The 26,912-nt window shown below is 41.4% G+C and overlaps 1 protein-coding gene across 6 annotated transcripts in view; it reads left to right on the top strand.

Moving 5' to 3' along the window:
* Positions 1-26,912, top strand: part of SMAD4 (SMAD family member 4) — a 64,600-nt gene that overhangs the window by 7,499 nt on the left and 30,189 nt on the right. For 5 of the 6 annotated variants that reach the window (XR_013961550.1, XR_013961551.1, XM_080686615.1 and 2 more), the window contains exons 2-4: positions 24,687-25,058; positions 25,927-26,101; positions 26,519-26,548. Coding sequence is in view for 4 of the 6 variants with exons in the window: in XM_080686615.1 (XP_080542741.1) it covers positions 24,810-25,058; positions 25,927-26,101; positions 26,519-26,548 (454 nt within the window). In the remaining 2 variants the exon portion in view is untranslated. Of the gene's footprint in view, positions 1-9,945; positions 10,042-24,686; positions 25,059-25,926; positions 26,102-26,518; positions 26,549-26,912 lie in introns of all 6 variants that reach the window. The other variant, XM_080686613.1, reaches the window with a different exon arrangement.

Raw genomic sequence — 26,912 nt, 5'->3', positions numbered from 1 at the left:
TCCTTTTCTGGTGATGCCTGCTTTTCTTTCATATGCGGGCTGTGTCTTTGTCTCCCCATGGTCTCTCTTCTCTGGGTGTCTGGTTATGTAGTTCTCTCTCTCCTGCGTCGATTTAAAGGCACAAAATACAGCACTACCAGGTACAACACACAAGGCACTGAACAGAAATGTATTTACGATATTAATAACCTCCAATAAAGGTGACCATCAGAGAGAGAAAGGCAAATTAGGGGATAGTAGAGAAAGAAGAAGAGGAAAAAGAAAGAAAGAAGAAGAAGAAAAAAAGGGGTGTCAAAATGAAATTGGGAAAAGGGAAAAAAAGAAGAAAAAAAAGTAAGAGAGACAAGAAAGAGACTAAGAGAGAAAGGGAAACAGACTATATATATTGGGGATAAAACTCCAATAGAACAATCACTTATCCCAGCAAATGCCAGCAACAAGTACCTGGGGATTAATACAAACTACAACACCAACTAATATTGAGTGAGGCAAGGGGAAACAGAAGCACTAAACAAACAAAAAAATAAACAAAAGAAGAATAAGCAAAACAATATCACAAAAAAGCATAAAAATTCGATATAATCTACATTCAAACGAACAACAACAAAAGGACAGAGAGAAAAACAATTTTTTGGATAGTTAAGACAGCGAAGATAGAGGTGTGTATGGACTTGGAGCAGGGGATTGGAGATTAGATATATAAGTAGGGTGAAATTTTAAAAGGGGGTAAACAGAAAGTATAGGTAAAATCTAAAGCAGGAAAGGGGTAAGATAAACAGGACACTGAAAAGGGAAAAGTGAGGAAGAGAGTGATGGCATAAAGGTAGATTTGAGATAGAGTAAAATGATGCTAAAGGAAAGATAAAAATAGAATGTAGAACATTAATCCCAAAACAAAATGAAGAGAAAATAAAATGACACTTAAAAAAAAAAAAAAAAAAGATAAAATAGCAGTAGTAATAATACGGATTGAAAATAAAAATGTAATAATTAAAAAGGTAAAATCAAGTGAGGAAAAAAATTAGTTTCTTGAGTAAAAGATGCAAAAAATGAAAATAAAAAAATAAAAAATAATAATAAAATGTGGAGTAGTGAAGGTCATTCACTTCCTCTGTTGTTCTGTTTGGCACGCCTGTTTCTCAGTCTGGACAGTATTGCAGTTCCCTGCGTTCCACTGCTCTTCAGTGATGTAAGCCAGTCCTGATTTTAAGCAGGCGGTGTGTCTTAATTCGTATTCCTTTATTTTTGATTACACAAGAGTCAATTTGTGATTCAGCCCCTGGGTGGCAGTGTTTCTGGATTGACTTCCGGGTTTATCTATGGCCTCTCTAGGGAGTGTTAGAGCCTTCTTTCCCCGGTTTGTGGGAGTGGGCTGCCTCAGAGCTGGCTCTCCTATGGTCACTCCCCGCTCCGATCCCCAGGTTCCAGAAAAACAACTTTCCCCTGCAGTCTCCCAGGGTGTCCCCAACTGGGTGATCCTATGAATTGGGCTTAGTAATCAGAAGCAAGAATTTCAAGAGGAAAAAGCCCAAGTGTGCGCACTCCGTGGCTGCGCGTAAGTCTAGCACACCCCTGAAATTCTTAGGGTGTCCCTGCACTTCAGATCAAAATGGGTTGCTTTTTAGAGAGCCCTTCTGTTAGCAGCTCTGAGGACCCCCTTCCACATTCACAGATCACGCCAGCCCCAGCAGCCACCGATTTTTCTAGGCACAGACTTCCCTGGTCCTCCAGCTCCCGCAAAACGCGCGTTCCTCTCTCGCGCTGGGACCAGAGACCTCACCTTATCCCAGGCGAAATCTGACCTTTCCGTGGTGGAGTGTAGAGCTCCTCTGAACCCGTGTGTTTGCGCCAATTGGGGAGCGTTGTTCTGGGGCTCGCAGCTGTTCCGTGGGTGCCGCCGTTGTGGATTCTCAGGCTTCCGATAAGCTCCACTTTCCGGTTCCAGATGGCGGCTACTCCGCGTCCAAGCCCGCAGCTCCGGGAGGGGACCCAGCCGCAGTGGGAGCTGCCAGGTCAGGGGAACCCCGTCTCTGTGTGTGAATTCTTTATTCTGCATTTCCTTTCAGATTCCATGCCCTCTTTCCCCCACTCCCCAATTAAAGAGCAAGTAGAAAACTTAATTTATGCTGTGCAGTCACACTCCAGCCCTCCAGTTTGGAAGCTGTTTTTTTCTGAGTGAGCTGGTGTTATAGTAACATCATTAGACACTATGCTAATTGAGCTGTGAATTGCTGAAGCTTCTACTAGGGCAGTTAACCCTATAGGATCTGCTCTGTTCATTATATTTAAAATGTATATTTATTTAAATTTTTTATTTATTTCTTTTAGAGGGAGACAGAGAAAGGGACAGGGAGGGAGGGAGAGTGAGAGATAGAAACATCAATGATGAGACTCATCGATGGGCTGCCTCCTGCACGCCCCCTGCTGGGGATCGACCGGCAACCCCGACATGAGCCCAGACCCAGAATCAAAACGTGACCTCCTGGTTCATAGAGCTGTGCTCAACCATTGGGCCACACGGGCTGAGCTTATTCAGTGATTTTAAAGTGAATGGTTTTTTAAACATGTTAGCCATTTCAGTGCTCATTGTACATGTTGGATTTTCTTTTTTTTTTTTCTCTAGAAGATTGTGTAGTTAGGCAGAGTTATGTTTTCTGGTTTTTTGTTTTGTTTTTTGTTTTTGCTTAAGTGATGATTAATGGTGACTCAGATAATGGTTAATCGTGTATAAAACTAATTAGTTTCAGTGATTTTATCATATCCTACACTAAATGAAAGGAGCTAGGTTAGCATAACACATTCAGTTTTATTAAATTATTAAATTTGGGGCTTTTTGCTCAACAGTTGATAAGGATTCAATTGTTTTAAAAAGAGAAATTCAAACAGTTGAAAATTTTGTCTAGGTATTCATTTGAGTGACTTTCAGTTTGATACTGTTTACATCATAATATGCCAAAACATATGCTTGATAATGGGTCAGATTTAGAATTTTTGGATTTCTTTTCTTGTTCTAAAATGTGTAATTTTGGTGATGAGAAATGTGGCTGAATTTCTGTTTCTCGGGAACAAGGTATTTTGGGTTGTGTCACTTTGACACTATTACATGGTGTGATTGGCAGCCAGGAAAATTTATTTTAACTATGAGAGTGGATAAAAATGAGGGTAGTGCTTACTAGTAAAACTAGGATAATAAGTGATCAGATTCTTATAATTTTAAGTCTTTCTAAAAAAATGTTTTTATTGATTTTTAGAGAGGGATAGAGATAGAGAGGAACATCATGGGTCGGCTGCCTCCTGCATGCTCCCTACTGGGGATCCAAGCCCGCAACCTGGGCATGCTCCCTGACCCAGCATTGAACTGCTGACCTCTTGGTTCCTGGGTGGACATTCAACCGCTGAGCCACACTGGCTGGGCTACTTTAAGTCTTGATTATTTGCTACTGCAAATCACATCATAGGTAAGATACAGTAGAAAGCTATCAGGCTGATTGTAATGAATATCTATTATTGCATCTTAATTTCAATTTTGGTGATAATTGTAAATGCCTTTAAACTCAAGAACTATACTTTATTGTTTATATTTTAAATGAGAATTCTTTGCAGTCTGGAAAATTTATAACTGTGGAGTTCATCTTTTTTTTTTTTAATCCTCACCAGAGGATATTTTTTTCCATTGATTTCTAGAGTTAGTGGAAGGGAGGAGGAGGGGGAGAGAGAAACATTGACATGAGAGAGACAAATCGATTGGTTGCCTCCCGCACATGCTTCTACAGGGGCTGGGGACCCTGCAACCGAAAATTGAACCCGAGACCTTTCAGTCTGTGGGCCAAAATTCTAACCACTGGGAAAACTGGATAGGGCTGGGGTTCATTTTTTTAATCTTTTTCTTCAGCTCCCAGTGTTTAGGACAGTGGTTCTCAATCTTGGCTGCACTTTGAAATCCCTTGCGGAGCTTTACAAACCTTGATGGCTGGATCCCACCCCCAAAAATAGTGATTCAGTTGGCTTGGGGTGTAGCCAGGTGAGAGTTCTGAAGTGGTTGAGCTATTAGGGTCCTCTAACTTTTAAAACATTTTTGTTTATTGATTGCTTTGAGAGAGAGAGACAGACAGACAGACAGACAGTTTGTTGTTCCACTGATGCATTCATTGGTTGCTTCTTGTATGTGACACCTGACTGGAGATCAAACCCGAAACTTTGGCAGATGGGGGTGACATTCTAACCAGCTGAGCTACCCGGCCAGGGCAGGGTCCTCGATAACTTTTTTTTTAACTTTCACCTGTGTCAGCTTCACACTCTAATACATTGATATACATACGCACAATGTAATCATCTCACATCTAACGTAATGAGTCCCTTGAAGATATTGTCTCATGGGTCCCTTGAAGATACTGCCTCATATGTTTTGCTTCCAAGTCTGCCCCCTTCATCTCTCCCCTATTTTCTACTTTTCATTGTTCAATTCATTTGAACTGTCTGGTAGCAAGTTTTAGGATGCTACATTTCCCGTGATGAGAGGTTGGTATATCATCACTATTCTAACTAGGAGGTTTATCTTTTAAAGCATTCTAAAATGCTTACTTGGCTCCTTTTAGAGACTGTTTAGGTGCCAAAATTAGCATTTAAACTCCCAAAGGAACTTGGTCTTTATAGGGGTAATCTGTTTGGAAACCATAAAATTTTCTAGACGCCAAATAGTCACTTGAATGGTTCCTGAGATGCATGTTGCATTGATTTAACTTTTGCTGTCAGGGTTTAACTTGAATACTGTGAGAAAGTTGCCCAACAAGCCCAACTAGTTGGTAGTTCTTTAGAGATTATTTGTGCAGGTAGCTTCAGTTCTCCATCTATATCACCTGAAGCACCCGTCTAAGACCAGTTGCATCTCTGTCTCTGGAAGAGCTACTTAAAAAAATAAAACAAAATATTATTTTCTTCCCTTACCATACCTCATTTCAACACACACGAAGTCAGAATTGGGAATAGAATAGAGGGGGCATGGGAATCTGTACTACAAAGGAAGTACCTCTTGATTTTAAAGGCTTTGGATATTTTAGTATGCTTATTCTATTGCTTCATTTGTTTTAATACAGTACAAACTTTATTTTACAATCAGTGCACTGGATCAATTTACTTAAAATTCATCACCCCCAATTTGCATGTTTAGAATGCAAATCTTATTTATGATTTGAATAAAAGGACTGCTACTGAATATTTGTCTTTGTAGTAAGGTATGACTTCTGTGTCTTAATGTGGATGAATGTATATGCACTTCAGGCCTTTTTCAAGTCAAAATATATTTCTAAATGGAAAACTGAGTTAAGGATATTTATTCACTAATGGTATTCAAGAATTTGATAACAATAGGTGAGCAGTCATTGTAATTGAATCATCTGGTGGAAAGGAAGGAAGAATCTTATGCAGGGGTCCTCAAACTTTTTAAACAGGGGGCCAGTTCACTGTCCCTCAGACCGTTGGAGGGCCGGACTATAGTTTAAAAAACAACAACTATGAACAAATTCCTATGCGCACTGCGGGCCCGGGATGAGTCGGCTGCTAAGCAGGACAGGCAGCAGCACCCAGTGGGCCAGATAAATGTCCTCGGCGGGCCGCATGTGGCCCGCGGGCCGTAGTTTGAGGACCCCTGATCTTATGTATATGGATATGCAGCTGGCTAATAGTAAAGAGACATAACATCTGTGTAATTAGTCTTTTAATCAGTTGCATATATTCATGATATTGTATTTTGTTTCACTTTTTTTTTTGTAATTAGTAACTTGTAAAGTGAAATGTGTAGATTAGTGTAGACTAGATTAGTGCCTTATAAAACTGACACCTCAAGACTCCTAGAGTGCTTTTTGAAGGTAGAGCTCCACTCTATATATATTTAATAGGGCTAGGCCAGTGGTCGGCAAACTCATTAGTCGACAGAGCCAAATATCAATAGTACAACGATTGAAATTTCTTTTGAGAGCCAAATTTTTTAAACTTAAACTTCTTCTAACGCCACTTCTTCAAAATAGACTTGCCCAGGCTGTGGTATTTTGTGGAAGAGCCACACTCAAGGGGCCAAAGAGCCGCATGTGACTCTCGAGCCGCAGTTTGCCGACCACGGGTCTAGGCTAACCTGCAGGGTATTCTGATACAGCCCTTTATGAAAGCATAATCTAGATGACTTGATGGTCTTCTTCATTTAAAAGGTTTTATGAAATGTATTTTTCAATTACCAGTTATTAAAATGCTAGAGGCCCAGTGCACGAATTTGTGCATGGGTGAGGTCCCTCAGCCTGGCCGGCATTTGGGGCCGATGGGCACAGCAGGAGTTTGGCCGGCTGGAGAAAGGGACTGTGGGAGGTTGGCCGGAGGGAGGGGCCATGGGAGGTTGGCTGTGGGAGGGCACTGACCACCAGAGGGCAACTCCTGCGTTGAGCATCTGCCCCCTGGTGATTAGTGCGCATCATAGCGACCAGTCGTTGGGTTGCTTAGGCTTTTATACATATAGACTAGGGGCCCGGTGCATGAATATTCGTGCACGGGGTGTGGATCCCTCAGCCTGACCTGCACCCTCTCCAATCTGGGAGCCCTCAGGGGAGCCCTCGCCAATCCGGGAGTTTCTGTCTGTCTTTGCAATCATATGAGCGAATTGTCTGAGACCCCAACCCAGTTTGGTTTGTTGCTCACAGAATGATAGAGGCATTTTTTTTTTCTTTGCTTCATTGGTGGAGATTTCCTGGAAGTTTTAGGATATCTTCCCTTTAATTTTTCCTAGACACTCTGATTTTACTTATGTCTCTCACCTTTGCTTTCCCTCCATCCCCCACCGCAACAGTAACTTGCTCTAGGCTCGCTTTGCCCTAGTGTCTAGGAGATCCGTCTGCCACCAGAACTCCGATTCCCAGCATTCCTGGTGCTCCCTGTGCTCTGGGCTTCCGCTTCCAGTCCTGTGGCTGCTACCAGAACTGTTCCCAGAATTCCTGGTGCTCCCTGCGCTCCCTTCCTGCTCTGTCTCTGTCCCATGGCCTCCCACTCTGCCAAGTCCTCCAGGCAGCCAGCTCTCCTTCTCTGCTCTCTGTCTGGCGGCTTGGGGAGCCAAGTTCCCCAAGCCGCTCCACTCTTCCGCCAGCTCTCCCACTCTGCTCTCCACCTGGCACTGGTGTATGCAAATTAACCCGCATCAGGTTAATTTGCATACTCACTCCTGATTGGCTGGTGAGCGTAGTGGAGGTACGGTCAATTTACATGTTTCTCTTTTATTGTATAGGATACTTCAGTTTCCAATTTTTTAAAACAATTTTTTCCAGAGTGTGATCCATAGACTCCAGGTGGGGGCAGTCCCCATGACCCTTTTCTTTTAGGACGTTCATGAAGTCAAAATTATTTTCATAATAAAATAAATGTTAACTTGCCTTTTTACCATGTGGGCATTTGCATTGCTGGTGAAGAAGTGGTGGGTAAACTGCGGGCACCTTAGCATGAATCGAGGTAGTGGCAGCAAACTGTATGAATCTTTATTGTGTTCTTCACAGCCAAACACACACATTAAGCATTAGAAAAAAATGTCAGTTTCACTTAGGAGTATCCTTGGTGAAGCAGTAAAAGTTTTAACATTTAAAATCTGTCCCCTGGAGTGCATATCTTTTTAATACTCAGTGTGATTAAATAAAAGCTAGCATAACCTACTTCTGCACTTTGAAGTACAAGGTTCATCTCTGAGAAAAGCACTTGTGTGATTGAGGTGCAAGCTAAACTAGCTGGTGGGTTTTTTTTATATAAAGATTTTTTAATTGGCTTTTTAGAAACAGAGAAACATCAATATAAAAGCAAAACATTGATAGGCTGCCTCTTGCACATGCCTCACCAGGGATCAAGTCCAAAACCTGGGCATGTGCCCTGACCAGGAATTGAACCGGCAACCTTTCAGTGCACGGGAGGATGCCCATCCAACTGAGCCACACTGGCCAGGGCTAACCTAGGTGCTTTTTAATGAACTACTACTTGTATTTTTACATAAAAGAATGACTTTTATATAAACCATAGTTGCACAGATTTGATATTTGGCAGGTATTTCTTGAAAATGAATGAAGAGCCTGGCCAGTGTGGCTCAGTGGTTGAGACTTGACCCATGCACCAACGTCACAGGTTCGATTCCTAGTCAGGGCACATTACCTGGGTTTTGGGCTGGATCCCCAGTAGGGGGCATACAGAGGGCAGCCAGTCAATGTTGATGTTTCTCATTGATGTTTCTCTCTCTCTCCCTCTCCCTTCCTCTCTCTAAAATCAATAAAAACATATATAAAAAAAACTTCCTCTTGTGCCCATCTTAAAAAAAAGGAAAGAAAGAAAATGAGTGAACAAATTGGTGGTGCTATTAAGGTATGTGATTAAAATACATAAAATCTTTCAACATTTGGAAGATCTATATAACTCATTAAACTAATATTTTCCCAGATGACCAATGCATGAAGTTATAAAATCATGCATGGGTAAGGAGGTCCATTCAAAATATTTTTATATAGCAGAGCCAGGAAATTCATTGATGTGGATTCAGATTTCACGTTGCAATTAACGTTAAGAATTGCCATTTGTTGCACTTGGTGTTGAATAAAAATTGAAAATCCATTATCTTAAAAGGCCATTAAAATACTCCTCTCATTTCTAATTAGTTATCTATGTGAGGCACATTTTCTTCATATACTTTAACCAAAACAACATGTTGTAACAGGTTGCTGTAGAAGCAGATGAGAGTCCAGAAAAATGTTAATTTTTAAATAAGATTATATAAGGTGATGCTTGTTTATTTTAATTTTCATTGAATTTGTTGGGGTGACATTGATTAATAAAATTATATAGGTTTCAGGTGTACTATTCTATAGTGCGGCATCTGTATATTGTATTGTGTGTGCACCACCCAAAGTCAGGTCTCCTTCCAACACCACTTATTGCCCCTTTACCCTCTTCTACCTCCCCCAGCCCCTTTCCCTCTGGCAATCAATCACCATAGTGTTGCAGTATGATATTTAAATCTAAGACCTATGGATAAACAAGCACACTTCTAAATTTGTTTCTTATAGTTCATCTTAAAAGTTATGACAAAAGCATTCTGATTGTATTATTCCCATCCCAGGTTTTTAAATCATTAATACCTATGTCTATAATCCTTTGTGCTTTTGGAAGGTTTTCTTTTGATGACCCTCAACTCTTGGATGTTCCTCTGTTAGAATCCAGGCTTCAGCTTGTGCTACAGGCTATTGAACTAAACCTGCAGATACTTTTTTCTTGCTTTTAAGTCTATGATTAGAATTTCTTCCTAGTGATATTTCACCAGGTTAGACTTTTTTTTCTTGTTAACTTAAGCACTTTTCTCATATATTTCTTTATTGTTTATTGATCATTAATCAAAATACCTATAACTATAGAAAATATACTTCTATGTTTGTTCCATATATAATACAGCTGATAATTCAAAAGTAAACAGATATCTGAGAAATAGAAACATACCAACGTTCATTAATTAAAGTTTTTGAACTCCATAGAGCCCTTCAGGCCAGCAATCAGCCTTTTTATTTTTAGAGAGTAACTTAATTAGCTTGGAGTTGCTGTTAGACCCCTATGGTCAACATCAGGTGACACATGATTAAAATAAGGCTAGAGACAAAATACACAATAGGTAGATAGAAAAAAGAACAAACCTTTGTCCCTTTTAGTGACTTTCTACCTCCCATTACCACTGTCACCATGGGATTGTTTGTTCTATTACAGTTCTTTTTTATCTAATACCTGTGTGTTAGAGACTTTCAGATAGGATTCTCTATTGAGCTCTTTAAAATTTAGCATACTTAACCTCTTAAATCTTAATCTGTCATCTTTCAGTTAATCTGTCTAGGAAATGGGTCATTTTTTTTTTTTTTTGGGTCATCTTTTAAAAAATGTTTTTATTGATTTCAGAGAAGAAAGGAGAGATAGACACATCAGTGATGAGAGGGAATCATCCATCGGCTGCCTCCTGCACACCCCCCACTGAGGACTGAGCCCACAACCCGGGTATGTGCCCTGACAGGGAATTGAACTGGTAACCTGGTGCATAGGTTGATGCTCAACCACTGAGCCACACCAGCTGGGCAATGGGTCATCTTTTGACTGTCCCTTCTTTTCATCCCTTATACTTAGGTGATTAAAATATCTAGTCTGTTCTACTTAGAAACACTTCCTTGGTTCCCCCCTTTGTTTTCCTTGCCCATACCTCTAGTCTAGGCCCTATTACTCTTCTGATTACTGTCTCCTAACTAGTTCTCTTGTTTCACTTTCTAAAGCTATTCTCCATCTTCTTACTATAGTTTTCTTTCTAATAGATATTTAATGTTATTATTTCTCCCCCACTTTCCTATCATGGACTTACTCTAGACAAAATATCTGTATTCTTATCCCTTTGCTTTTCCCTATGATTTCCTTTTAGCCTGGCAAATTCTAATTCACATGTGGTAGTCATTCGTACTATTCCACCAATAATCACTCTGATGGCTCTCTTCTGTCTTGCACTTCTCTGTCTCCCACCCCAACCTTGAAACTAGGCATGGTTCAGGGCTTCTCGGCCTTGGCAAAATTGACATTTTGGGCTGGATACATTTTTGTAGTAGGGGGCTGTCCTTGCATTGTAGGATGTTTGGCAGCAGCCCTGGCTTTTACCTGCTAGATGCCAGTAATCTTCTGCCTCTCACTTCCCCATTCCAGTTGTGAAAATAAAAAATGTCTCTAGATATTGCCAAATGACCCTGAGGGACAAAGTTGTTCTGGTTGAGAACCACTGACATGGCCATATGACTTTGGCCAGTCAAATGTGAGCAGAAGGGATGGTCGGCCTTTGAAAGACAGTGCATGAATTATCCTATCTCTTCCCCTGCCATTTAAGGACATATGTAGATATGAAGTCATTGTTAGCTTAATCCCTGAGAGATTAAGGTGTATTTTCTGCATAAACAATGAGCAGTGCTCCCAGTTTATGCAGAAAATACACCTGTGATTTAAGCTACTGATATTTTGGGGTTGGTTGTCACTGCAACATAGGGTAGCCTAGCCTGACTGATACATCATGCTAAGATCTAGTTTACCTGTGGACTTTCCATGCTTTCTCATTTATAGTCCCAATTCACTTTAACACCTACCTCTTTTAGCATCTATTACTTAAGAGTAATATATTTGGATCTTCTGTATCTGTGGTTATCAGTGGAGTAAGTACTGCTCCTTAAGTGATGTGGATATTAGTGGGAGGAGCTTTGGTGGGTGGGAGCTAGGGATGCCATCTTGCAATGTGAAGGATTTTGAAGAATTATGTTGCATCCCACAACACTGTCAGATGCCCCAGAAATTCATGTAAGAGGAAACATATAATTAACCTAGAATGCAGCTCCATTTTAATATGTACTCAATTTTTCAGAAATGAAGTTTCTATTAATTTGGTTTCTTTCTTTAAAAAAAGAAAAAAATACTCCTATATAATAAAGATATAATATGCAAATGGCCGTTGCACTGTGAAGCATAACGATTGATCGCGTAACGACCGGATCACGGATCAGCAGGAGGGTGGGGCAGCGAGCTACAAGCGGGCAGCGGAGAGCTACATGAGGGGGCAGGGCAGTAAGCTACTGGGGGGGCACGGAGGGAGTTACAGGAGGGCGGCAGTGAGCTACTGGCTACAAGCGGGCGGTGGAGAGCTACAGGAGTGGGCAGGGCAGCAAGCTATGAGGGGGGGCTGGAAGAAGGGGGGGCGGGGGGAGCTACAGGAGAGTGGGGAGCGGGTGAAGAGCTACTGGAGGGCGGCAGCGAGCTACTGGTGAGCTACTGGTGCGCAGGGCTACTAGTGTTATGTATATTTTAGAGAGGAAGGGAGAAGGAGAGAGAGATAGAAGCATCAATGATAAGAGAGAATCATTTACTGGCTGCCTCCTGCATGCCCCCTGCTGGGGATCAAGCCTGCATCCTGGGCATGTGCCTTGACCAGGAATCGAACCATGACCTCCTGGCTCCTGGGTTGATGCTCAACCACTGAGTCACGCTGGCCAGGCTCTTAATTTGGTTTCTTAATTGAAGTTGTTTTGTTTGGGACTTTATCAGGAGTTCACCATTTTGGAAAATCTTTGTCCCCAACTTTATCACTGCTATTTAAGTTGCCAAAACAAAACACCTGAAGTTGTCATATTTATGATGATTCTACATATGAGTGCAAGCATCTATCATTTTTATTATCTAAATTTATTGATATGCTGGAACATTTTTGTTAAAATACATACTTTATTATCTATTAACTAGTGGCCCAGCATGCACGAAATCGTGCACGGTTAGGGTCCCTAGGCCTAGCCTGGCCTCCATTGTGTGGCTTCTGCCGCTCTGTGACGCTACGTGAAGCTCCCCGCCCCGGGAAGCTCTGCGATGCTTGCGGCCCCTTGAATGCTCCGGGAGGCTCTCCCCAACCCCCACTGCTCCGTGAAGCTTGCTGCCGCCCGCGAAGCTTGCCCCTGGATGCTCAGCGAAACTCACCCGCCCCACTACTGCTTCGGGAAAATCGCTGCCGCCTGGGTGACTGCTCTGCTAAGCTCATGGCCACTGCCGCTCAACAGTCCCCAGTCCCGCCCCACCGCCAGCCCCCCCTCATGGTGAGTGGCTTGGGGGTTGGGGGAGAGAGGAGGGACCGAGAGGTGCTCAATGCACTTCATGGTGACCGGTCGCCCGTTCAGTCGTGATGCCACCTAGATCTTTATATATATTAGGATCTTTTTCTCCTTTAACAATGATGGCATTGTTAAAATTTTTTAAATACGTCAAATAGGTTAGAATTGTTTCAAGAATGCTAATGGTGATATAAATTATTTGTTACAAAATGAGATGTTGGTCTGATAGAGTTGAGAACTTTTTCATTGTGTGCTGCTTGTCTTGTATCTGTAGTGATTTGCATATAGTAGGTAGATACAGTGTTGGATTGGTCAGTTTGTGGTTTCAGATTGTTTTTATGGATATTGTTGCATTTGATTACCATAGCAAGTCTCTAAAGTTAGCAAGGCATGTATTGTTCCCATTTTATAGATGAGAGACTTGAAGGAGATGTTAACTTGCTTCAGTCATGCTGCTAGAGCTTTAATTAGAACATATAATTTTATTTATACCAACTAGTGCCCTTGTCTACATCATTACATATCACTAAAAAATTATAATGTAGAGCTATTTAATGTAGGAAAACATCTGTACACCCCTGCTATTATTTCTTATACAAGGAACTTTTTAATAATGTTTTAGGCACTTGTCAAAGGAATACAACAAAGACAAACACATGAAAAAACTCTGTTTAAGAAAGCAAAGATATTTTCATTAGTTTTCAAAGATATGTGCAATTAAAACAGTTTTTGAGATACCATTAGGCCCAAAGATAACTTAGGTTTTGGAAATGATAACATCTGATGGTGAGATTATGTTGAAATAGTTATACTCAAACACTTTCAAATTGATACAAATCTTTTGGAATGTAATATCAGAAAATGAGTTTAACAGCAAAGTATTTGCACTATTCAAAATTATTGCAAGGAAATGCCACAGAACAAAAAGCTATAGTCAACCCACAAACTTTTACCTGGTATATGTTAGGAACTGCATGGTGCTGGGAATTTTTAAGATGAGAAAGTGTTGCTGTTTTCTTGAACTTCTAGATTTATGATAACAGTGTGAGACAAATACATAATCAACTATAATACTGTGTGTTTTAATTGGGGTATGTTTCAAATTTGCGGTAGGGATCAAGTAATATACAGGGAACATACAGTAAACAGACCAGGGAAGTAATTCTCTAGGATTGGGAGGAGAAGAGATAGTGCGTTACGGTGTGGTCCTGGAAAAACTGATTATATATATATATATATATTTATATATTTTTTATTGATTTTTTACAGAGAGGAAGGGAGAGGGATAGAGAGTTAGAAACATCAATGAGAGAGAAACATCGATCAGCTGCCTCCTGCACACCCCCCACTGGGGATGTGCCCGCAACCAAGGTACATGCCCTTGACTGGAATCGAACCTGGGACCCTTCAGTCCGCAGGCTGACGCTCTATCCACTGAGCCAAACCGGTTAGGGCAAAAACTGAGATATTTAAATGGCACTTGAAGGATGGCTAGGACTTACCAAGTGGATAAAATGGGACGGAATGTTTTACACGGAAGAAAAGCATGAGAAAGAATCTGAAAGCACATACAGAAATGCATTGATCTGATAATCAGGAGCACTTAAGTGTCCTAGGAATTGGGTTTGTAATAATGAATAAAGCATATGCAGTTGCTGCCCCTAGAGCTTTCAGTCTAGAAACTAAAATTGTTATGAGGTGGCATTCAAAGATTTTAAACTGATGGCACTCTTGGGCCAGATTTGAGTTTGAAGGTGTATTTTATTTGACATACACAGTGGTTTCTTGCTTTTCCTCTTTTTCTCTCCATTTTCCCCACAGATAAGTATTGGGAAATACTTAAAAAGGAGATTTCACATACAAATGGACATTGAAGGTCTCCAATGGAAATGCATAGTGGCTACCCATTTTGATGAGCATGCACTTGTACTCCTCTCCATATATTTCTTTACACCTGGCACATTTTATTTATTTACTAGAGGCCTGGGGCATGAAATTCATGCATGGGGGAGGGGGGGGGTCCCCTCAGCCCAGCCTGCACCCTCTCCAATCTGGGACCTCTCGGGGAATGTCGGACTGGGGATCAGGACTAAACCGGCAGTTGGACATCCCTCTCACAATCTTGACCACTGGCTCCTAATTGCTCACCTGCCTGCCTGCCTGGTCACCCCTTACTGCCCCCCCTGCTGGCCTGGTTGCCCCCAACTGCCCCCCTCTGCCAGCCTGATTGCTCCAACTGCCCCCCCCCCCGCCAGCCTAGTCACCCCTTTCTGCCCCCCCACCAGCCTAATCGCCCCCAACTGCACCTCCCCGCCAGCCTGGTTGCCCCTAACTGCCCCACCCCCGCTGGCCTGGTCGCCCCCAACTGCCCCCCCTGCCAGCCTGGTCACCCCTCATGGCCCCCCTGCCTGCCTGGCCGCCCCACACAGCCTGCTGTTCAGTTGTTTGGTCGTCCTTCACTAACCCCCCAACCAGCCTGGTTGCCCCACGCAGCCTGCTTGTTCAGTCGTTTGGTCGTCCCTCACTAACCCCCTGCCGGCCTGGTCGTAGGCAGCCATCTTGTGAGGGCGTGATGGTCAATTTGCATATAACCTCTTTTTTATATAGGATAAAATTTGCCTGGCTCCTATAGGCCTTTGAGTTGTGAGTCCTTGGATGAATAGTCTACTTCAGCCCCTGCCCTCCTAAATTTTGACAAGTTTTAATAGGAGAAAGTGCAGAAAAATGCATAATGTGTTTTAGGAAAAAAAAATTTTTAAACAATTAAAATAAACATTTTGGTATTCAGGTAATAGCTGTTTTTTATTGAACCATATCACTTTATGGTATAGACTTTCTCATTTGAGCTCTATATACTCTCCTTTTAATCCAGATTCAGAGAGTTTAAGACACATTAACTTAATTTGTCCAACTACTTAGTGTATGGGCTAAGATTCTTTTTTTATTATTATTTCCTTTTTTTTAAATATATTTTTTTATTAATTTCAGAGAGGAAGGGACAGAAAGAGAGAAACATCAATGATGAGAGAGAATCATTGATCAGCTGCCTCTTGCACACCCCCTATTGGGGATTGAGCCTGCAACCCAGGCATGTGCCCTGACTGGGAATTGAACTGTGACTTCCAGGTTAATAGATCAAAGCTCAACCACTGAGCCATGCCAGCCAGGCTAGGATTCTAATGCAGATCTCTGACTCTAACCCCTCCCTCCCCCCATGTAGCTAAATTTTGGTTATCTGGAAAGTGTACCTTCAAATATGTATTTATAGAATGTGCTAAGTATCCAAAGATATAAGAAAAACTGCCTTTTTCTGCATGGGGCTTATCATTAGCTGAGGAGACAGACATTTATGTAAAACAGATAACAGTAAGGGGGAACACATGTTAAATACCAAGTGATTGATATAAATTCTAAGGATGCCCCAAACTGCAACAGGGAGGGCCAGGGAGAATAGAAAGGATGAGATTGGGAATTACAACTGAAATATGGAAAGGCTTCCTGAATAATCAATGGAAAACTCACAAGAGAGGACTCTGATACCCAAGGATGGAAGGTGGAGACGGCATAGAGACTGGTAGGAGGGGTGGAGGGGCGAAAGGGCTGGCCAGGTACTCAGACAGCAACTGAAGTCCCAGAGAGATATCTCAGCTGTGGGGGTTGGCCCTGAGAACTCTGAGATCTAATCCCGAAGCTAGGCTCCCCAGCAGAGACCACCAAACTGAGGAGGGTGCCCACATAACATCTGGCTGTGAAAAGCAGTGGGGTGCTGTCTGCCAGGGAGTGGCAGCTGAAAATTTGGGCACCCTCTTAAAGGGCCAATGCACAAAAATTCTCTGTGGAGCCATCCATCTTGTGCTCTGGCAAAGGGAGGGTGAAGTGGATTGGAACTGTAAGAGCAGAACCCAGGACTGGGGTCTCAAGGGATAAAGCTCAGAAGGCAGACCCCCAAGTTTCCTGGGCTGAGTCATTCCCTCAAACAGCAGAGGACATCTTTCCCACATAGACATCTGCCTTGCCTGGGGGGAAGACAGTGGACACACCCTATTGGAAAACACCTTGCCCTGAGGCCACTTAAGAGATTATTAGCCTCCAGGCAGAAGCAACTGCCCCACCCTGATGAAAAAACTCTCACCACACCTGAGGACAATTCAAGTCGGAATCCTATTCGTCTGTAGACAGAGGCGGTCTCTGGAGGCTTTGAGTCTTTGCCTGATCCAATTAGTCAGAAACAGCCTTTAACACTGTCCTGCACTAGAGATTGAGAGGCATAGAGGATCTACCTCAGCTGTGGGCAAACTACGGCCCGCGGGCCGGATCCGGCCCGTTTGGCTGTTCTATCCAGCCCGCGGAGCCGAAAGAGCAGAGGGTTCTCTTGCTCTCCCCTCCGCTCCTTTACTTTGAATTTATATTAGTTCACACAAACACTCCATCCATGCTTTTGTTCCAGTCCTCCAGTCCAGTTTAAGAACCCATTGTGGCCCTCGAGTCAAAAAGTTTGCCCACCCCTGATCTACCTAATACTTAGTCACAAACCCAAACAGACAGCCAAAATGAGGAAACAAAGAAACAACCCTCAAATGAAAGAACTAGAGAATTCTCCAGAAGAAGAGACAAATGAAGCAGAGATAAGAAATTTATCTGAAACAGAGTTCAGAGTAATAATGTTAAAAATGCTCAACAGTATAAAAGAAGATATTCTATCTAATAAAGAGCTAATATGCTAATGGTCATTACGCCATAACGACTGATCAGCAGGAGGCTGAGTGTGCAGCAGGCACACGTGGGTGGGCAGGGACTTGATGCTGCGTCCTTCGGGACAAAGCCACAGTGACTGCCTGAGGCTCAAGCAAGCCACGGATGGTGGCTGCCACAGCCCAGAGCCAACCCGAGGCTCAGGCAACGAGGGCCGGGCCGGGGCTCAGGCAAACTACGGTGGCTGGGAGGGCTGAGGTTCAGGCAGCCATGCAGCTGGCAGTGGCAGCAGCAGAGGCATGATGGGGGTGTTGCCTTCCCCTGATCACCCGGTTGCCTCCCGCAGAGGGAGGCCAGAGGCAGCAGCAGCGAGGGGGTGATGGGGGTGGTGCCTTCCTCTGATCGGCCGTGAGGAGTGGGCCTAAGCTGTCAGTAGGACATCCCCTCAGGGTTCCCAGACTATAAGACAGGGCAGGCCAGGTTGAGGGGCCCCCCTTCAGTGCATGAATTTTTGTGCACCAGGCCTCTAATAGTAACTATGAAAAAAGAACAGTCTGAGATAAAGAATGACATAACAAATAACACATTGGAAGGAAGACACAGCAGATTAGGGGAAGCTGAGGATTGAATAAGTGAATTAGAAGATAGAGTTGAAAATATCACTCAATTAGAGAACCAAAAAGAAAAAAAAACAATTAAAAACAGGAGGACAGCTTAAGGGAGCTGTGGGACAATGTGAAACGTAACATATATATATATATATATATATATATATATATATATATATATATATATATATTTTATATTTTTTATTGATTTTTTTACAGAGAGGAAGGGAGAGGGATAGAGAGCCAGAAACATCAGATGAGAGAGAAACATTGATCAGCTGCCTCCTACACACCGCCCACTGGGGATGTGCCCGCAACCAAGGTACATGCCCTTGACTGGAATTGAACCTGGGACCCTTCAGTCCGTAGGCTGACGCGTTATCAACTGAGCCAAACTGGTCAGGGCGAAATGTAAAAATATTAGAATAGTAGGTGTGACAGAAGAGGCAGAAAGGGAGAAAGGCATAGAGATGGTGTTTGAAGAAATAATGGTAGAAAACCTCCCTAACCTGGTAAAGGAAAAAGTCACAGAAGTTTAGGAGGCACAGAGAACACCAAACAAGAAAAACCCAAACAGACCCATGCCCAGACACATCATAATTAAAATGCCAAAAATTAAAGACAAAGAGAGAATCTTAAAGGCAGCAAGAGAAAAGAAAACTTACCTGCAAAGGAGTTCCCATAAGGCTGACACCTGATTTCTGACCAGAAACTCTGCAGGCCAGAAGGGAATGGCATGAAGTACTCAAGGTAAAGGATCTGAGACCAAGATTGCTATATCCAGCAAGGCTATCATTCAAAATAGACAGTCAAATAAAGAGCTTCCTAGACACCCCCCCCACCCAAAAAAAAAAGGCTAAAGGAGTTCACCACCAAGCCAGCATTACAAGAAATGCTAAAGGGATTGCTGAGAAGAAGAAACAGAAAGAAACCTAGTCATACAGAATTAAAATGGCTATAAATAAGTACCTCTCAATAATAACCCTAAATGTAAATGGATTAAATGCTCCAATCAAAAGGTGTAGGGTAGCTAAATGGCTACCAAAACATGACCCAACTACTAGTATATGCTGTCTGCAAGAGACCCACCCCAAAACAAAAGACACACACAGGATGAAAGTGAAGAGTTGGGAAAAAATTTTCCAAGCAAATGGGAAAGAAAAACAAAACACAAAAAACTGGAGTAGCAATACTCATATCTGGCAAAATAGACTTTAAAAGCATCATGCTAAGCTAAATAACCCAGTCAGAGAAAGATAAATATTATAGGATCTCATTTGTGGAATATAATGAACAACATAAACTGATGGGCAAAAATAGAGCCGGGGGGGGGGGGGGGGAATATACTAGAATATAATAGAAGTAATCCTGTTATTTGCAGATTTTTAATATTTCCTACAACTTTTGTGATATCATACTATGTTAGTACTGTTTTGGTAATATTATTATACTTAAAATTTGTTTATTCTTGAAATATTAATGTATATTGCGTGTAATATATGTAAGATCATTTTTCTTGAATAATTGGTGTTTATTGCATGTAATATATTTAAAATCATTTTTCTTGAGATATTAATGTTTATTGGGGAGCTGTGGGACAATGAAACGTAACTATATATATTGTTCTTTTTCTTTTTGGTTCTCTAATAATAATATGTAACATTTATAATATGTTATGTTACATATAAATAATAATATGTAACATTTATAAGATCATTTTGCTTGAAATGTTAAGGTTTATTGCGTGTAACATTTAAAACCTTTTTTTTTAATAAAAAAAAAGAAAGGAGGAGATTGATGGAAATGACTAAGGTAAAGAATTATGTAACTTTGTGAGAGAATGTGGGGGTAGTGAAAGAGAGAGGGAAGTCAAAGATGATTTACCAAGCTTTTCCAGTGTTGGTAATTGAATGGAATTAATGCTTTAGAAATAAAGGTCATCAGAAGAGGAACAGATTTTGGTATAGACTGATGGGTTAGTTTTATTTATTTGGTGTTGGGGGTGGATCTTTAAAGATTCAAGTAAAGAGCCGAAACCGGTTTGGCTCAGTGGATAGAGCGTCGGCCTGCGGACTGAAAGGTCCCGGGTTCGATTCCGGTCAAGGGCACGTACCTTGGTTGCGGGCACATCCCCAGTAGGAGGTGTGCAGGAGGCAGCTGATTGATGTTTCTCTCTCATCGATGTTTCTAGCTCTCTATCCCTCTCCTCTCTCTTCCTCTCTGTAAAAAATTAATAAAATATATATAAAAAAAAAAGATTCAAGTAAAGAGCAAAGGAAAATAAAAGTGAAATAAGCATGGAATGCAATAACATCTAATAAAAGCCTAGGTGGTCCTTGCGCGTGACGTTGTCACAAGATGGCCGCATGCACAGTGGAGGCGGGGTCCGGCGGCTGCTCTGTGCGGTGAGGCCTGGGGGTCCCGCAGCTCTGCGCGGCATGGAGGAGGCTGGTCCTGGCATCTCCACCGCCTCGCGCTGAGGAGGCAGGTCCCGGTAGTGGTGGCAGGTTGCGGCAGGGGAGGGCAGTTGTGGGCATTCAGGCTGGCAGGAGAGTGGTCAGGGGGTGATCAGGCTGGCAGGCAGAAGCGGTTAGGGGCAATCAGGCAGGCAGGCAGGCGAGCAGTTAGGAGCCAGTGGTCCCGGATTGTGAGAGGGATGTCCAACTGCTGGTTTAGGCCCGATCCCATGCAAGTCAGGCCTAAACCGGCAGTCAGACATTCCTCAAGGGATCCCAGATTGGAGAGGGTGCAGGCCAGGCTGAGGGACACCCCCCCCCCCATGCACAAATTTGGTGTACCGGGCCTCTAGTCAACCAATAAAGAAAAACAACTCAGCATTCAAAGCGTAGCCTACACTCCAGCGCTATGTCATTTATTCTTAGACTAATGGCCTTTTCGTATTCCATGTTGGAACTTGAACTCAGATAAGTTATTTTAGTTTTGTACATATAAGTATAGATTCTTCATTAATATTTATTTTCTACTAGAGGCCTGGTGCATGAAAATCATCCACAGGTAGGGTCCCTAGGCCTGGCCGGCGATCAGTGCCGATCAGGGCCTTCTGGCTGCTGGCTGGGGCCTTTTTTCGTCCACGCCACCCCCTGGTGGTCAGCACAAGTCATAGCGAACGATCGAACTCCCGGTCGAACTCCCGAGGGGACAGTTTGCATATTAGCCTTTTATATATATATAGACATTTTAGTTTTTTAAAAAAAATAATCGCCCTGGCCTGTGTGGGTAAGTTGGTTGAGCATTGTCCCATGCACATCCCATGATCGTGTTATGGGTTTGATCTCCAGTAGGGGGTGTGCAGGAGGCAGCTGATCATGTTTCTCATTGATGTTTCTCTCTTCCTTCCTCTCTCTCTAAAAAATCAATTAAAAAACAATTGAAAAAGAAGAAAAGAATTTAACCTGTTGCTTTCACAGGTAAAAACTTTTGAGGAATTCAGTGTCGGTTTTTTAAAAATATTTTTAAATTCTCATCCAAGGATGTGTGTGTGTTGATTGACTTCAGGAAGAGGAAGGGAGAGGGAGGTGGAAGCATCAACGAGAGAGAAACATTGATCAGCTGCCCCGTGCACACCACCTGCTGGGGATTGAGCCCACAACTTGGGCATGTACCCTGACTGGGAATTGAACCAGTGACCTCCTGGTGCATGGGATGATGCTCAACCAACTGAGCCACACTAGCTGGGCCAAGAATATGCTTTTATTGATTTTTAGAGAGAGAGGAAGGAACAGTGGGAAGGAGGGAGGGAAAGAGCAAGAGGGAGAAAGAGAAAGAGAAAAAGAGAGAAACATCAGTGTGAGAAGGAAAACATTGATGGGTTGCCTCCCTTATGCTCCCCAACCAGGATTGAACTTGTGACCTAGGTATGTGTCCTGACTGGGAATTGAACCCACAACCTTTTGGTGTACCGGACGATGCTCTAACAACTGAGCCTCCTGGCCAGGGCTCAGTGGTCTTTTCTTTTTTAATAACTTTATTGAGATATAATTTACAAACTATAAAATTCACCCTTTTAAAGTATACATGTCAGTGGTTTTCACTAGAGTGATAGAGTTGTGCATCACCGCTATTGATTTTAGAACATTATCATTACTCCCAAAAGATACTTCATACCCATTAGCAGTCACTCCTCATTCCTTTTCCCCATAGCCTCTGGCAACCACTATTCTACTTTTTGTTTTTATGGATTTGCCTATTCTGGATAGTTCATAAATTGGGTTATATAATATGTGACCATTTGTGACTGTCTTCTTTCATTTAGCATGTTTTACAGGTTCATCCATGTTGTAGCATGTACCAGTACTTAATTCCTTTTTATGACTGAACTAGAGGCCTGGTGCACAAAATTCGTGCGTGGGTATGGTCCCTAGGCCTGGCCTGTGATTAGGGCCATCTTCCCTGGCTACCTGCAGCCGGCCCTACCCCCCATTGCCACCCACTCCTGGTTCCCCGTTCGCCATCGGGTGATCGGAGCCTGATGGCCAGGGGAAGGGACCAAGAGGTTGGCTGCTACCGCCCACTCGCTGGCCCTGTCCCCGCTGTGGGTTGCCCTCTGTGTGTGGGGTGACTGGTGGGGTGGGGCCCTTGGCCTGGCACCACCCCTGTCCCCCACCACCCACCCCCGGTTTCCTGTTCGCCATTGGATGATCAGAGCCTGCTGGCCAGAGAAAGGGACTGAGAGGTGGTCATTGCGCCTCATAGTGACTGGTCGAGCAGTTGTTCTGGTCGTTCCGCCATTAGGGTCAATTTGCATATTACCCTTTTTATTATATAGGATAGAGGCCCGGTGCATGGGTGGGGCCTGGCTGGCCTGTCCTGATGGTGGTCCCGGATCGGGGTGGGGTTCCCGCTGGGGGGCGAGGGGCCGGGGGTGATTTGCAGGTCGGCCATGCCCCCTATCAGGGTGGGGTTCCTGCTGGGGGGCGGGGATGGCCGGGGCAAGGAGCTGTGGTTGTTCTGGTCTCTGGTAGTTCTGGTTGTTCTGCCGTTTCGGTCACTGGGCTTTTATTATATAGGATAATATTACATTGTATGGATATACTCGTTTATACATTTATCAGTTGATGGACATTGGGGTTGTATTTACTTTTTGGACATTATGAATGCTGTTGCTATGAACATTTATGTACAGGTTTTTGTGTGGACATAGGTTTTCAGTAATCTTGGGTAGAATTGCTGGGTAATAGGGTAATTCTTTGTTTAACATTTTGTGGAATTGGCAGATAACTTTCCAAAAGTGGCTGCACCATTTTGCAATCGTACTAGCAATGTATGAGAGTTTGATTTTCTCCACTCCCTTGCCAGTACTTATTGTATATCCTTTTTGAAAAAAATCTTTTCTAGCTCAAGTTCTTTTTTTAATTATTCTTTTTAAATCTTTATTTTTGAAAGATTTATGTCCCCCTTTCCTCCCCATTGATCCCTTCTGGCCCACCCTTGCCCCTTGCTCCAGGCCTTCACTACCCTATTATTTGTATCTATCTATCATTAAAAAAAAAAAATGTTTTAGTGAATTTATTGGGGTAGCATTGGTTAATAAAATTATAGGATTCAAGTGTACAGTTCTATAATACAGTATCTGTGTATTGTATTAGTGTTCATCACCCAAAGTCAGGTGTCCTTTCATCACCATTTATCCCTCCTTTACCCTCTTTTACTTCCCCTCATCTCACTTTCCCTCTGGTAATCACTGTTGTCTGTGTCCATGAAATATTTTTTTAATCCCATCACCTTTTTCACCTAGCCCTCTTCCCTCTGATAGCTTGTCGGTCTGTTTCCATATCTGTTAGTCTGTTTCTATTTTGTTTATTTTGTTCATTAGATTCTGTAGTGAAAGGCAAATCATATGGTATTTGTCTTTCTCTGTATATCCTTTTGATTTATCTAACCTAGTGTGTGTGAAGTGGTGTCTCCTTGTGGTTTTGATTTGCATTCCCCTTAATGATTAATGATTGAGCATATTTCATGTGCTTATAGCCATGCTTTGTAGAAATTAGTTTTAGAATCCTTTGCCCATATACAAGTTTTTACCTTTTTATTGTTGTCAGTAGTCTCTGAACAAAGATGGGTGTTATACACTGATAAACGGCATTTGTATTAGATGACAGTGAATTTTTCATGTGTGTTAGTTGATAGACGATTAGGTTTAACTAGTTGTTTATCTATCAAGAATATTTTTAAGTGCTGGCCTTCCTAAGTATTTCTTTTTTAAAAGTCCTAAGATTTTACTTTATGGTGACTAGTACAGTCAATAAGGCTTGATTGAGCATGCCTCTATAATAATGAGAAGGATTAACTTTAATATTTTTGGAATGTCAAAAACAGCAACATTTTAATTAAGTCATTTAAAAATGTAAGCATCAATTTTTTTTTTTAATCTTTATTGATTTCAGAGAGGAAGGGAGAGGGAGAGAGAAATAGAAACATCAATGATGAGAGAGAATCATTGATCGGCTGCCTCCTGCATGCCCCTCCTGGGGATTGAGCCTGCAACCGAGGCATGTGCCCTTGACCGGAATCGAATCTGCGACCCTTCAGTACACAGGACGACCCTCTATCCACTGAGCCAAACCAGCTAGGGCTAAGCACCAAATTTTAATTATGTGCATTGAATCTTTGACTTAACTGGAGCAATTCCATCTTTCCTAAGAAATTGAATTTCCTTTGTAAACTGTGTTCTAATGTCTGTCTTCTTTTTTTTTGTTTTTTTAAGGTTATCCTGAATGCCACATGTTTTAACAATTTTCCTTGTGACATTAGCCAGTGTTTTTCACTGCCTCCAAAATTGCTCTGGAAATTGGAGACATACTTGACTTAAAAGACATAACTTTAACAAATGGACAATATGTCTATTACAAATACACCAACAAGTAATGATGCCTGTCTGAGCATTGTACATAGTTTGATGTGCCATAGACAAGGTGGAGAGAGTGAAACATTTGCAAAAAGAGCAATTGAAAGTTTGGTAAAGAAGCTGAAGGAGAAAAAAGATGAATTGGATTCGTTAATAACAGCCATTACTACAAATGGAGCTCATCCTAGTAAATGTGTTACCATACAGAGAACATTGGATGGAAGGCTTCAGGTTAGTCTTGTACTTGAGTTTTCATATATCTTCTGTAGTGGCAGATTAAAAAAGAAATTCTCGTTTCCTTTCAGTTTCTTTGGGATACTTTAATTCTTGCCCCATCTCTTTAGATATTATACATCCTGTACCAATACCCACTGTGGGAATATATGGAAGAATATGTATTCCATGTATTAAAGACATTTTTTAAATTGTTTAATGTTCTGACTAAAAAGTTATGTGTAGAAAATTTGGAACATAAAAATAAAAGGCAGAAGAAAACCCATACCTTTAGCATTTTGGTATTCATTCTTGTTGCTTTTTATGTTTTTTTCCTTTTTGGTATTATATGCACATTTTTGAAACCTGAGTTATACTTGTGGTTTTTTAAAAATAATTTAGAAATCTGATAATGTATGTTTGGTACTTTTATATAAAAAACAATCTAGAAGAATTCAAAGATATCTTTAAAACTTAAGTTAGAAAACTTTTATTTGACAAATTTTCTTTACCTTTTATTTTAACTGGTCACATTTTTCTCATGTAGAACTACATAATATATCTCCTGTCCTTAATATTTTTAAAGGAACATGTCATTAGATTTAACGTTTTTATTTCTAGATTTTATGCATAATTTCCACAACAAAGCCATACTTTTTTTGCATTTTAAAATCCGAGCACAGGCCTTGAAATCATACCTGAGCTCACTGTTTTGTGACCATGGCCAAGTAAGTTATTTTGAGCTTTAGTTTTCTCATTTATGAAATGGAGATTAAAAAACTGACTTTACAGGATTTTAAGGATTAACTGAGAACACGTATAAAGTGCCTTGTATAATGTATGATGCATAACTGATGTTCAATAAATGGTTGTTCCTTTTTCCTAGGTGGCAGGCCGGAAAGGATTTCCTCATGTGATCTATGCCCGTCTCTGGAGGTGGCCTGATCTTCACAAAAATGAACTAAAACATGTTAAATATTGTCAGTATGCATTTGACTTAAAGTGTGATAGTGTCTGTGTGAACCCATATCACTATGAACGAGTTGTATCACCTGGAATTGGTAAGTAAACTTTGCTTTTTTCTTTAGAAGCACAAAGGGAAAACATCTCAATAGTGTTTTAATTTTTCTAAGTTAATTATAAATTTGGAGGTGGCCCAGGACTTCAACTAAAGTTAAAGAAACAGACATTCTTAATGAAATACAAATATTTAAATTTCAACTTTGGAACACACTTGTATTTTGATTGCTAAAACTAAATAATTGGTATTTTGCTCATTTAGAATATTGTTTTGGAAAATAAGATGGAAAGCATGATAGAGTTGAATATTTCATGTATTATGGTAGCATTTATTCTTGAAATGGTTCATGAAGTTTTGACTTTGGCTTATATTTACATTTAATAATTTAAAATAAATGGAAAATATTTGCATGGTAATGATTAATGTTTCATTTTCTTTTCCCCTTTTAAAAATGAAGATCTCTCAGGATTAACATTGCAGAGTAATGGTAAGAAACCTGTTTCTTGTAACTTTCTCTGTTTTTTCTTTCTTTCTTTTTTTTTTTTTTTTTAATTCAGTCTCCTCTATTTTTCATTTACTTAGAAATTGTAGATTCTGATAACATTTACCAGAAAAAGTCTTGCCCCTTTGGAAATGTAGGGTTTGGGGGTTGCATGCATCTGGATTTAAATAAGCTGTTGGTGCTTTTATTTGAACTGCTGTTTATGAACTAAAGTAGTATAAAAATATAATAGGGGATCATAAAACATACAAAGGAAGAATATTTTTTGAATCATTTAAAACTGGTTATTTTGGAAGAAAATCTAACAGAGCTGGTTTAAATGGGTATAAATACCTGTAATGTTTGGTAA

This window comes from Plecotus auritus (assembly GCF_963455305.1).
Source record: "Plecotus auritus genome assembly, chromosome: 8".
NCBI classification, from domain to species: domain Eukaryota; kingdom Metazoa; phylum Chordata; class Mammalia; order Chiroptera; family Vespertilionidae; genus Plecotus; species Plecotus auritus.
Note: the sequence above shows the minus strand (reverse complement) of the source record. Positions and strands in the feature narration are given on the sequence as shown.